The 12,777-nt window shown below is 39.4% G+C and overlaps 1 protein-coding gene across 9 annotated transcripts in view; it reads right to left on the reverse strand.

Annotated features, from left to right (window-relative positions):
- Positions 1 to 1,593: 1,593 nt before the first annotated feature.
- The window catches only part of LOC106958462 (focal adhesion kinase 1-like), a 73,092-nt gene continuing 61,908 nt past the window's right edge, over positions 1,594 to 12,777 (reverse strand). For 5 of the 9 annotated variants that reach the window (XM_015050432.1, XM_015050425.1, XM_015050389.1 and 2 more), the window contains 13 exons: positions 12,334 to 12,390; positions 11,436 to 11,456; positions 8,981 to 9,078; positions 7,858 to 7,942; positions 7,685 to 7,785; positions 7,445 to 7,560; positions 6,784 to 6,884; positions 6,429 to 6,518; positions 5,911 to 6,115; positions 4,830 to 4,941; positions 4,647 to 4,709; positions 2,968 to 3,072; positions 1,595 to 1,927 (listed from right to left, as the gene is read on the reverse strand). In XM_015050432.1, the coding sequence (XP_014905918.1) occupies positions 1,790 to 1,927; positions 2,968 to 3,072; positions 4,647 to 4,709; positions 4,830 to 4,941; positions 5,911 to 6,115; positions 6,429 to 6,518; positions 6,784 to 6,884; positions 7,445 to 7,560; positions 7,685 to 7,785; positions 7,858 to 7,942; positions 8,981 to 9,078; positions 11,436 to 11,456; positions 12,334 to 12,390 (1,292 nt within the window). In that variant the 3' untranslated portion in view covers positions 1,595 to 1,789. Of the gene's footprint in view, positions 1,928 to 2,967; positions 3,073 to 4,646; positions 4,710 to 4,829; positions 4,942 to 5,910; positions 6,116 to 6,428; positions 6,519 to 6,783; positions 6,885 to 7,444; positions 7,561 to 7,684; positions 7,786 to 7,857; positions 7,943 to 8,980; positions 9,079 to 11,435; positions 11,457 to 12,333; positions 12,391 to 12,777 lie in introns of all 9 variants that reach the window. The other 4 variants (XM_015050410.1, XM_015050383.1, XM_015050374.1 and 1 more) reach the window with 3 other exon arrangements.

The following is a 12,777-nucleotide window of genomic DNA, read 5'->3' on the forward strand; positions in this document are numbered from 1 at the left end:
ATCTTTAATTTCAGTAAATCTATTCTGTTTGGGGAAAAATAACCAACTTTGAGGAATATATTTCCAACATTAGCATAAATATTACTGAAGAATTTTGTACTTTAATCAACTTAAAGTAGTTGAAAAGCGTCATTTATCAGCTCTGCCTCCCTGTCTAATTAGGCTAGAAATTTGATGCAGCACACTTAGCCTCTGTTCAAAATGGGAAAAACAAGAGAACATGCCCCTCAAATAAGGCAGCACCTTCATACACAGGCTCAGATCTACAGTCAGGACAAAAAAGGAAGGAAAGAAGAACTCAATGAATGGATGTAGGACAGAAAACAAGGACACAAGAAACACATTGAGATCTTTATGCAGTGTCTTTATTTGTTTTGTTATTTTGCTTTAGCATGAATTAAACGGCATCCGAAGTTTCTAGTTTGTTTCTAAATAAATGGAAGAAAGTCCTAAGTAAATTTCAGACAGGCCCAGTGAAAAGAATCCAAAGTTAATGTATGTAAAAAAAAAAATAAAATAAAATAAAAAAAAATAAAAGTCTGCTCTCTGCTGCTTGGTTTATGGTTTAGTAACGGTCGGTGTTTTCTGGATATGTTAAGGTTGAAGACGAGCCTTCTTTCCAACACGTGACGTATAAAAACATGCTTTCCAAACTGTCTGAAAGGAAACCACAGATAAATTAAATACCAAAGTTTTGACCTGCTCTGAGTGACACGATAGATTTAATTGAGACGCGAAGAGCAGGTCGAGTACATGTGAAGTCAGGGTGAAAAATGAAAGACGGGGGGTGGAGGACACGAGCCTTCTGCCATTCAGGCCCACCTACGTCTGGCTGAAAACCCGAAGGACAGCCAATCAAGTCGAGAGAAGAAACGAGGAGAGTAGAAAAACAGAGCTGTTAAACGATCGTTTTTTTGGCTGCTTTTCGGATGGTTTTACTGTCTGATGAGATAAATCAAAACCTGCACAGCAGAGCCAGGTTAGCGATCTGAAAAAGATATTTTGGAGCTCTTCTGGCAAAAACAGCCGGCACAAATCTCCGCAGATAAAGTGGAACCTTATTTTTTTGTTTTTGGTTTTGTTTTGCTTCCGAATCTTTCTGGTCGATTCTTTTGCCAACGAATACCACAGTTTGTGATCACAACGAGCTTTTACTTTAACGGGGACCGTATGTAATAGGCCAATTTTTGGATGAATCTCTTCAACGCAAACGAATCCAGAGGCAGTTTCCTCGTTGGCCTGTTAGCCTGGTTTCCAGCCCTTCGTTTGATCCAGGTGTGTCGGAGCAGAGATGCGTCCACAGGTCGGTGGCCGTCAAGGACCAGAGTCTGACCTGGAGACCGAAACTTTCCTTCCTCTCCTTTGCAAACTAGCTCATAAGGTTGGATGGAGTCTGTGGGTGTTTTCACAGATTTAGGGCTTTAACTAGACCATCTTATCACTAATATCCTTTGACATGAACCCATCCCATCAAAGAGAGGTGAACAGGACTTTCTTCTGACATCGTTACCACTTCATAAAGAACAGATTCTCGGAGAGGTTATATCAAGAGAACTTGGTTATTTTCAAAGCTCGTGGTGTTCTTTTATAACCAAACTCATTCCTCTGGTGTCTTGCATTGTTTTCTGTTTTATCTCTTTAACATCCCACTAGGTGTGTGAACAAACACAGTGTGGCACAATTTCTAATCTGAATGACAAATGTGAAAATCAAAGCTCATGCAACTTATTTCCTGATGCTTGTCTGGGTAATATTTTGTATTCTTGCGGTGAAAACTGAACGGCTATGATCACAAACTCTCTTTCTGTGTGAGTTTCATTACCATGTGGCTCTCCTTCTGCTCCAGCCACCGCCGGTCTTCCTCCATCTCCTGCTGCTGCTTTATCAGCGTCTCTTCCATCAGAGCCTGGTTCACATCCAGTCTCTCCTGGAGAACAACGAGACCAGAAAACCAGAAGAAGAAAAAAAAAAGATATGGTCAGCTTTTATTTCACATGCAGCTACTGAAAAGAGAAGGAGAAGAAACAAAGCGGCGTACGCTGCGGTGTTCCAAAGTGGCATTTAATATGCCAAGATAATTATATAAATAAGACTTAAAATGGGAGATTTAAGTTCTGGTAAAAGATTCAAGCAACTTTTATAGAATCAAATTATATGTAAATGTTCGATTAACCCTCATGCTAAAAGCAATACTGTAATGTAGCACTTAGAATTGTGTAAGATCAAGATATCTGCATGTTTCAGTAAGTCAGATTTAAGACTTTTAAAACAGAGTGAAAACTTTTTGCCCAGATTTAAAGCCAATTTAATGCCACCTTGAATTAAATTTAAGACCACAGAAACTCTAAATACAAGGGAATCCTGCTGCAATCCAGCATAATTTAATTTCCCTCTGGGATTAATAAAGTATTTTTGAATTAAATAGAATAACAAAAAATGTGAAATTTCTGGGGTCTTTTTGTGACTATTGGCAGCGGCTTTGTGTTTCTCACACTGCATACCAATCTCTACAGCCTTAACCCTTATTTTTTATTTGAGCCAGTGGTGAAAACGATCGTCGTTCAACCAGCTGGACATACATTTGCACTTACAGTATTCACAATAGACGCTAGCCAGCTAGCAATCTAGAAGGGTATTTCAGCAGCTAGTTAGCGGTAGCTTTAAGTGCCTCAAGTCAAAGAAAGCAATGCAGGTGTCTGCGAGTAACTCCACCCTTTGCCTGACAGAAAAGTCCCGCATTTAATAAAAATAAAAAATAAAAAATAGCTCCCTGACAACGAAATAAAAGATCTGGGATCAAATTATTAAATTTTTTAAAATGAATTGAAGACATCTGAAAGCCTTAATTTTTAGATACATGAATTTAAGACTTTTTAAGGATAATCTGAAGACTGAAAAATAAAAATAAAATAAAAAAACAATGGCTTCTGTTGCTTCTGATAGAGGAAATAAGCAGCTCAATTTTACCTCCATAGTTGGGTTCCACAGTGGTGCATGTTCAGGTCTGAGCTGATTCCACGAATCAGAAGAGGAATAGCTGCCTCCTACTCCTCCGACTCCACCAGGCGACGGCTGGAGGCAGGAAGAGACAGGAAATGTTTCGTTTCATTGTGTGAACAATGCTCTCTTTTAGGCATAAAGAAGCTCAGCATTAGCAGTCATCTGTCTGTCCACTGCTGGAGGAGCGGTTGCTGTAAAGTTAATGGCTAAAAAAACAAAAACAAAAAAAAAAAAAAAAAAAAAAGAAACACCCTACTGTTTTTTTGGCAATAAGTTCATGTTTTTTGGTGACTGGAAAACAAGTAATTTCTAAGCCTAGCCCGTTAACTAGCAACCGTAGCTGCACTCCAGCATGTTTGTCCAGCTGGTTTTACCGCTGTATCCACTGTATAATGGCTGCTGGACAACACAAGTGTTTTGTTGTTGACATGCCATCCCCGAAACCACTTGCTGCATTCTTGTTGGTTGTGCAGGAGGCTCTATTAATGCTTTTCAAAGACGCATGGTTATGTAATTGTGCATATCTTTGCAGCCATTTTCACGTGGGAGTGTAAACGCTGGGTTCGGGGGTCGGGGGGTGGGGGCGTGGCCAGCCACAGCTTATTTGGATTTAAAGTGACAAGACTCCCTAAAACAGCTCAAGTGAGAAGGAGCTCAATATAGGCAGAACTGAGCAGAATAAAATCTTATTATCTAAGAACGATTTATTTGGGGAAAAGAAATGTACTGAACATGTTTTATGTAGCCCAAAGACCTATCCTAATCTGTTTAAGGAATTATAATAAGTCGCCTTTAAAACAATTGAAGACTGTAGACTTGTATGTCGCTAAGTATATCCTCAGATTCTTGACAAAAATAAGATTGAGAGTTGTTTTTTTTTGCCATAGAGAGAAAACGGTGGTTTTGATTTGTGCCTGCGTGGCCATGTGTGAGCAGCTTTTAGCACAACAGGAAATGCCTTCCGTCTGCTCCGTTCACGAGGAGAGGATTGAGAGAACTCATTGCTCTCCCCTGTTTCTCTTTGTTTTGACCCATGCAGCAGAGTCACACTGATCTGTGTCAATCCAGGGGTAACAGCCCCTCAAACTGTTGCAGATAAATAAATCCCTACATTTATTTGTGTGCCTCTGATAGCTGTCTGATGCTTAAAATTGATAATATACATAAGTGATTTATGTAGTGAAGAGAAATAGCATAATTATGATTAAAATATTTCATAAATTTTATTTGTAGTTGCAAACATATTTTACATTTTTTTTATTACTTTCAGTCAACATTGATGTTTCTTTCTTGCACTGTGTGGACGTCAACTTTTAGGACAGCAAATAGCTTTTTTCCTTACTCAGATGAGGTTGGTGTGAGTTGATCTTTATGTCAAGAAAAGACAAAACGATAAAAACGACTCACGATGTAAAAAACCAAATGTTCAAATCTCATGCTGTGCTATTAAAGTGTAGCAAAGAACGGCTTCTTAGGGTCACCAAATTTCCACCGCAACCGCTTTTCGAGGTCTTTGCACACATTTTAAGTTGCAAAACACAACAGCAGATAAACAGTAATAACTTAACAGGTTTGTGTCCAATTCAAGCAGCATTGTATTTACTTATTAAACTCTTTCTTTTTAGTGTGATCCTGGTTTGGTTTACCTGGAAGTGGTTGGAAAAGAAGCTTTCACTGACGCGAGGGCTGGGATAGCCTGGCCGACTGGGCTAAAGACAGAAAGATACCAGCAGGCTGGAGTTTGTCATCATGTTCAAATGCCTCAGAGAAACAGGAAGTAGTAGCAGGAGAGAGGAAAAAGAAAGGTCAAGGTGTCAGTGAAGTCTTACTTTCGGTGGAGCTTCATCTGAACCTCCAGAGTCCCAGGAAACGGTGACCTGCCTCCTCATCTCCTCCCTCAGCCTCTCCTCTTGTATACCCTTCTCCTCTGTCAGTATGACACTGCAAAAATCACGAGAAGAATAACAGCACACATATTTATTTATGTGTTTTATTCCTGCAGTTCAAATCAACTCAGCCTGCTCGCATTTATTTACTAGCGAATTACACAAAACATACGGCTCAAGAGTGGTTCCAGATAAATACTAAAAGACTCGATCAAAAAGCTAAAACATAGAAACTGCCCTCACCTCTAGCACTGTGACTGTACTTTCTGAATGACTCACACACATTTGCAATGACGCATTTTCGTAGTTGATAAAAATGTAAGTTGTTGTTTATTACAGTTGAAACCTAGAGTCCTGATTGCAAACGTCAGCAAAAAAGTCAATATTAAGACAAAGGCTGAAATTAAAAAACAATTATTTAATCACACACAAACATTTAACAGTACAGTGGAAGTTGTTTACAATCTGGATAATCTACTGAGAGATTTTTGATTCCAGGTATTTTTGGAAAAGTACGTAATGGTACAAAATCTCCATCTTGAACCTTCAATAAATAAATCTGACATGCATCTAATCTATGGTCAAAAATGAAAGTGGTCTGGGTCAGAATTGAACACAAAAAAATCAGCTTTAGGGATGAAAAGGTCAGATTTGGGCCTCTTTTAACTACACTGTGAACCAAACATAAGGCAGAAAAGTAAGTAAAAAAATGTAAACACCACGCCACAGGGAGGCGCCATTTCCATCTGGACTGAGAGTCCAGAAGAAGAGAAGATCCACTCCACCAAAATAACTGTTACCACATATCATAAAAGTAACAACTTTAAATAAAACAGGACTGAAAGTGAAAGAAAACATCTCAAAATAAATAGTTTGCCTTCTGAAATTGTGAGGAACTTGATGGCGTCACCATCCTAGTTTGTTCCAAGGAAATTAGAAACAAACTGAGGCACCTGAAAACTTCTTTGGTCCAATTTAAACCTGCTGTATTGGGGAAAAAAAAGAGAGAGAGAGCAGTATTCACCTGAGTTGTGTTTTGAGTTCAGTGAAGCGTGGCCTCTTGCTGGGGTCGTACGACCAACATTTGGTCATCAGGCTGTAGAGGGTGGGCGGACACTGGGGAGGCATGGCCAGCCGCTCCCCGTTCTCTATCCTACCAATCACATCGTTGTTCTTTACCCCCTGGAACGGCTTGATGCCGTACATTAAAATCTCCCACATACACACTCCTGCAGGGGGAAAACACAGCAGTTTTTAGTGTGTAATCCCATCTAAGATGTGTGTTTAGAGACGCAATCATAATTGGAACACATCAGAAATGCAACTAAACTTTTTAAAAACATAGGAACTACTCAAAATGTCCTGTTACATTCATTGTATGAACGCTGCTGTAGATTTAAAGGGAAACTGCTACTCAAATTACAAAAAGTGAATAAAAAGAATAAAGGAAGGTAGAGAATGAAGTGGGAAAGAAATAGGAAAAGTAAAGAGAAAGGCAAATCTTTGAGAGTAAATTGTCAGAGTAATATCAGATGAACTCACCAAACATCCAAACGTCACTAGCAGAGGTGAATCTCCTGAAGTTGATAGATTCTGGTGCCATCCATTTAATAGGAAGTTTACCTTTAGAAGCTGAGACACAAACATTTGATCATTAATATACTCAGAACCTCACCGAGAATCGACGACGACGGAGGAACTGCAGTTCCCTAATGTCACCACTAGATGGTAGAAAAGTACAAGCGAAAGAAAAGCTACTCCAACTAAAGCACAGACTGATCTCAGCTCTTTGCTTAGTGGAGCAACTAAAACCTGTATAGAAAACATCTCACGTGCGTGACGGTACAATGAAAACTTTGATGACTTTACTCCTCATTACAGTTGGACATGCCATTACCTTTGTAGTAAGAGCTGTCCTCCATGTATCGAGACAGACCAAAGTCTCCGAGCATCACGCAGTCCACAGAGGAGACCAACACATTACGCGCCGCAATATCTCTACAACACACAACATCTGTGTTCAGCTTTGAATCCTCAAATTAGAAACATTACGCAGATTTATTATAAATGACATTGTGATTATAACTTAAGATGTGACTGAATAAGTAACTTAAGTTTATAACTTTTTATATTTAGCTAGTGACTTTTTTATATTTTTAGGAAAAAATGTACGTCTTACAACAGAAAATGTTAGGCAGAGCACAAAATTGTTTATTAATAAGAATTTTTTTTGGATTCTCTTTCATTTTATAGTGGATAGGAGGAGCACTAACCTCCTAGGCTGACTAGAACAACCCTAATTCTGGTTCTTATTGCTAAAAATAGCATTTTTTAAATTTGCTTTTTTATTATTATTATTTTAAATCAAACCCAAAAGAATTTTCAAAGTAGATGCCAATCTTTTAATGAGTCAAGATGCAATTATGGATCTTCCATGATTTAAAATGACTTTGTTTTCTTATTTTAATGTTGAGAGGGAAAAAAAGCCCACTGTCGTTTTATATGATTTCAGTTTTTCAAGAAGTAAAATACTTTTTTAAAAGTTTAGATGGCTGTACCTGTGCACAAAGCGTTTGCTCTCCAGGTAGGCCAGCGCTGTGCTGAGCTGGTAGGAAAACAGAATGAGGGTGGCCAAGTCCAGGCTGTACTTCTTCACCTGAAGGAACGACCGCAGCTACACACACACGCACACACACACAAACAAGCGCAAAGAGAAACATAAACGCACGTTTATGCAAATCTCCGTCCTGACGGACGAAGGAGGAAAATGTGACAAAGCGCTCTTAAACGCATTGCACCTCTCCGAGCGTGCAGAGCTCCATGATGATCCACACCGGGTTCTCTGTGATCACGCCGATCAGTTTAACGATGTGAGGGTGGTCGAACTGGCGCATTGTTACTGGAAAACAGAGAGAGTGAGCACTTCTGCAAGGAAACGGTGAGGAAATGAAGAAACGCAAAGCGCCGTTACAGGCTTCTTGAAGGAACTTCTCTCTGACGCTGTCTGTGGTGCAGTTTTTGCAGGTTTTGATGGCAACAGGCAGAGGCGGCTTGTCCTGAGGAACGCACAGAACGCAGGATAGCAGATTGAAAAACACGAGCGTCATTTAACGATTGTGTAGGCATTGATGGATTATGAAATACAATGCCTGACTAACTGAGGTTTGGGAAATATTTTATATTTGAGAAAAGAGAACAGAAACATAAAAAGTAGAGATCTGCTTGTAAAACACAGCAGATCCTTTAAAGTTGTAACTGCAAATTGAGGTGAGGAGGGAGAAATTGGTTTAGTTGTACATCAAAACTAAAGTTGACTTTTTTTGACATTTAATACACAGGATAGAAACGTTTTTGATGTTAAGTATGTGTATAATGATCAGGACGGACACACGTACAGACGACTCCTTATCAGCATGAATACTGTATTAAATTATGGCTGAAAGACTTTTTTTAACCCTTCACTTTCCAGGTGACTTGATCACACAATAAACAGCTGATGTTTTAAGTTTGAATTTATTATGGATTGCATCTACTAAGGGCTGCACAATTTTAGGAAATCTATATGTGCGTATGTGACGATATCTCTCTTCCTTGGCAAATTGCAGAAAGTGACACGCTTTTTGTATCCATAAACAAAATCCTGGCATAATTGGGGGAAACAAAACTAACAAAATGTGTCAAAGTTTCAAACGTTTGGCTGTTGATCTGAAATGATTTCGAAGTACTCAGATGTAGTCCTTCGTCTTTATCATTCCACCTCGTGGATTCAGAAGCAGACTCTCTCCGGCATCTCCTATTTGATAAAATTCCTCCTCAGTGGCTTCCTGGATCATCATTCTAACTAAATCACCTGAGCGGGGATAGTTTCGTTTAAAGGTTCGACTCGAACGCAACTGGATGTTCCAAAGAGCCCAAAAAACTTTAACTAGTTTTGAACTGGCTAAAGCAGACTAACGTTAAGCTTCAACAATGTAATTGTCCATATTTGCTTCTGCCTCTTCATTTAATTCAAACAAAAAGCGTCGTGTTTTTAGAGATGTTAGTGTTTATTCAACGACGTTTGACCGTTTGCGTGTGTGTACGTTTCAACAAACCGGGCAGCTGTAGACTCCTTGGTGAACGTCGCCAAACTGACCCTCTCCGATGCAGCGACCCAACTCTATCCTGTCTCTCTGGATCTCATAATCCCGTGCTGAGAGGGGAACATGAGAAAAGAGCAAAGAAAGTATTTTTAAAAAACAAACAAAACAAGGCTATCACATTTAAAATGAACAACTTTCCCAGTATTATAAAATGATGAAACGTTTCTGTTTCCCCCTGAGGTTAAAAAAAAAAAAAAAAAAAAGTACCCACTGGTAGTAATCGGCAAACGTTTCGGTAGGTCTCCTGTTCGCATCACAGACTGAGGAAATCTCAAACAAATGTTCTAAAACATGCAAACCAAACCACCTCCATCATCATTAGAAATTCTTCATGCAGAGTAGATAATACTCTTGGAGTGCTTTGAAGTGAAAGCATTCTGAAAACAAACTCAAATGTAATTTCCCTCTGACTGAAACAGATGTGCTGTACTTACTCTGGTCTCTGTCTTTTTACAGTACCACTAATATTCAAAGGAAACTATTAAAGTTTGCGACTAAAACCACAATCCTCGACATTCGAACTAAAGCTGACACTTAAGTTCTGCTTCTGTAAAGGTCAAGCTGACTGCCGGGATAGCAGAAAACCGAACAATCAGGATGTTGTGAGGCAAATATTTCGCAATGCGCTGGCTCAGAAATTTTGCTTTTGTAACTTCAAAGACAAAACAGCACAGCTTGAAAAGTGCCAAAATACATTCCTTCTTACAAGATTTACAGCAATTAATCTATACTGCTACGAGAAATGAATATTGCTTCAAACATGAAAGAAGCCACAGAGAACTGACACAACCACAAATCGTAAATAAAGACATTTGACCAAACGATGGAGCAATGAGAACCAAACCACCAAACAACACAAACACAATGCAATTACATCACTTCTTGAAGTCTGAAGAGACTCGATGTTCTCAAATTGTGATTTTGATGTTTTTCATGGACTGGCTCTCATTGGGAAATTCAGCAGGATCGTCTCCAAAAACACAGGAAACAAACTCGGTTTAAAACGGCACCTGGTCAGTTCGCTCCTTCCCCAATCAGTACCACAATGCTACCCAAAAAGCCCACTTTGTACCCACATGCCAACCAGTTCATACCCACTGACTGAAACTCAGAGTATCTGTACATTTTGATATGTTACAGAAATACGCAGTCATTTTCAGGAGTCAAACTCAACGCAATAACTGACAGAATCTATTCTAAATAGGAAACACAGATGTTTGTCGCAACGAGCCATGTCTACAATTCGTACTGTGAGAGAGCAAGACTCCAAGCAGGTAACAGGAAGGCTGGGCAAAGAACAGAAACCTGATGCATTTAGAATCACAGCAGCTTCAGAAAGTCTCAGAGTTAAGGGAATAATCTACTTTCTCTAGTAAATGCATATGTGGCAGGTTTTTTACTAACAACAAACCAAACTATTAACATAAGATAATAATGCCATTTAATTAGTAGACAATTAACTCCTGCAGTTATTTCGCTACAAATTTTCAGATTTTTGCTGACTCAAGTTTTTAGAATTCTGCATTTTTTTATAAACTTGCAGACATTTTGAGTGCAATGTATGATTCAAGCTGAACCAGCTTGAATCATAGTCAGAAGGTTTCACAAATGATTAAACGTACACCTTTTTGATGCTTCGACCATCTTAGATGGAATGGGATATCCTAGACTACACCTTAAAGCATTTTATGAATTTTGGCATCTTTATTAAATCCCTTAAAATAGTATTTTTAATGCTTTCTTTGGCAGTTTGGAACCAGTTAAAGAACCACAGTCCAGTTCAACCTGAAATTTATAGTTTGGAAAAGGTTTCAGCTAAAGATCGGTATTAGCCCATCAAAACTTTACAAAAACCAAAGAGACCAGTCACAAAAGTTACGTTGATGAGCATAAAATATGCCAGATTAAGGCCCCTGACCAAACCAAGGTAGTTCTTAGCAACCTCCTGCTGGTGGATGTTATCATAATCAGACGACCCAATTTCTAGACTATTGAAAAATGTTTTTAAAGCAGGTATGAAATGTACCCAAAGTGGGTCTGAACTGACACGTGGCTGGTGCACATCCATCCCACACTTTGTACCTGATAACTTCAGGTAGGAAACATGCAAAACCCAAACTGGCGAAGGGCCGAAATGACCAGAACCCGCATATAAAACATATAAAATACTATTTTCCAGGCTCCAACTGTGGAAAAAAGAAATATTGAGAGCAATTCCCAGACAAATGCACTATTTCAGCATCACTAAATTTTAGTGGCTTCAGTAAGCAATATGAAAATCTGAAAACGCAGCACACTTTTAACACCCATTTGGTTTAACTGTATGATGAAGCTAGTAGGGCCTGGAAAAAGAAAACACTACAAACGCATTTCATTGGGATATTATGAGAGAGGCGGGTAGTTTTACCTTCAACTACTCCATAGCTCACTGTGTTGGCGGTGGGGAAAAAAAAAAAAAAACAGAGGAAGAAAGACAGATGAAGAGACAGGGGGGAGAGCCAGACTGCTACGTAAAGGTTAAAAAAAGCTCAGAAAACACACACTTCTTATATCTGACATTTGGTTAATAGACATACAAAATACAGCTGCAGACTGGTTAAAAAAGCAGGACCGTTTTACACACACTGTAACTTTAGCCATTTTAGCCGACAGTTTGACATGAAAACGTATACAAACTCAGGAACGGAGTCGGAAAATATGCTACATGTCTAGAGAAATGCTGATTAGAGGAAGTAACCGAAAAAGAAACTAAAGAAGAAGAAACAACAAAAAAAAAAAAACAAAAGAAGATAAATATAGCAAGACAGAAGAACGCAGCCTAGTTTCAAAGATACCCATGCAATTACATACATAAGTACTTGTACTGGCCAAGACATCCACTTTAAAAGATATTTGAGCCCAGAGCTCCAGCAGCGGTTACAAACAGAAGTACAGCCAAGCACACTGACATATTGAGGGTTTTTATGGACATCTGAATGGATCTGTCACATGTCTCCAGGAACCACATGTGTAGTCTATGATTTGTAACCTCCAACTAATGTCTTTGCTGTTAATAGAAAACGGAAAAACCGGCCTAAATTGTACAGCGGCGCTCTGACCGAATGTGGTTTATAGCAATTTATGATGTTGCTGTTGTGAGCGCGCTTCATGGAAACGACTCACACAGCATTCCGATTATTAGGCTGCAAAACGAAACGGAAGGACTTGACAGACGCGCAAACGTCGCATTGGTTTGAAGACGAAACGTTTCTTCAGCTGATAGACATCGAGCAAAGAAGATGGGAAAAAAAAAAAAAAAAACTTACTTGAGGGCATGGTGTACGTATCCTCTTCATCAACTATCTCTGCATAGTCGTCAGTCTCTGCAAGGTCAGAAGTAGAAGAATATAAGAATACTACAGCTGGCACACATTACGACTCACAAAACCGAAGAAAGCGTAAAAGTGAAGGAAGTCCGGCTCGTTTCTCCTCTCCGTCCCTAACGCCCTCCCTTTCTCTCTCACACGCACACAAACGCTTGGCAGATCGCGTCAGCTGAGCATGTGTTGTGAATATCTGTCTGTTTGAGAGCAGCTGGATAGCAGGGAGTTACTGAGGTGAAGCAGGAGGAGGAGGAGTAGAGCGAAAGCAGGAGAAAAAAAAGAAAGAATTGAGGGAGGAACTGGAGCGAGAGCTAAAACATTTGGGGGGGGGGGGGGGGGTGATGGTGGGCAAAAACAGTGCCACGGTGCACAGATATGAAAGAACAG

Source organism: Poecilia latipinna, unplaced genomic scaffold (assembly GCF_001443285.1).
Source record: "Poecilia latipinna isolate Pla-1442-1.1 unplaced genomic scaffold, P_latipinna-1.0 Scaffold49, whole genome shotgun sequence".
NCBI classification, from domain to species: domain Eukaryota; kingdom Metazoa; phylum Chordata; class Actinopteri; order Cyprinodontiformes; family Poeciliidae; genus Poecilia; species Poecilia latipinna.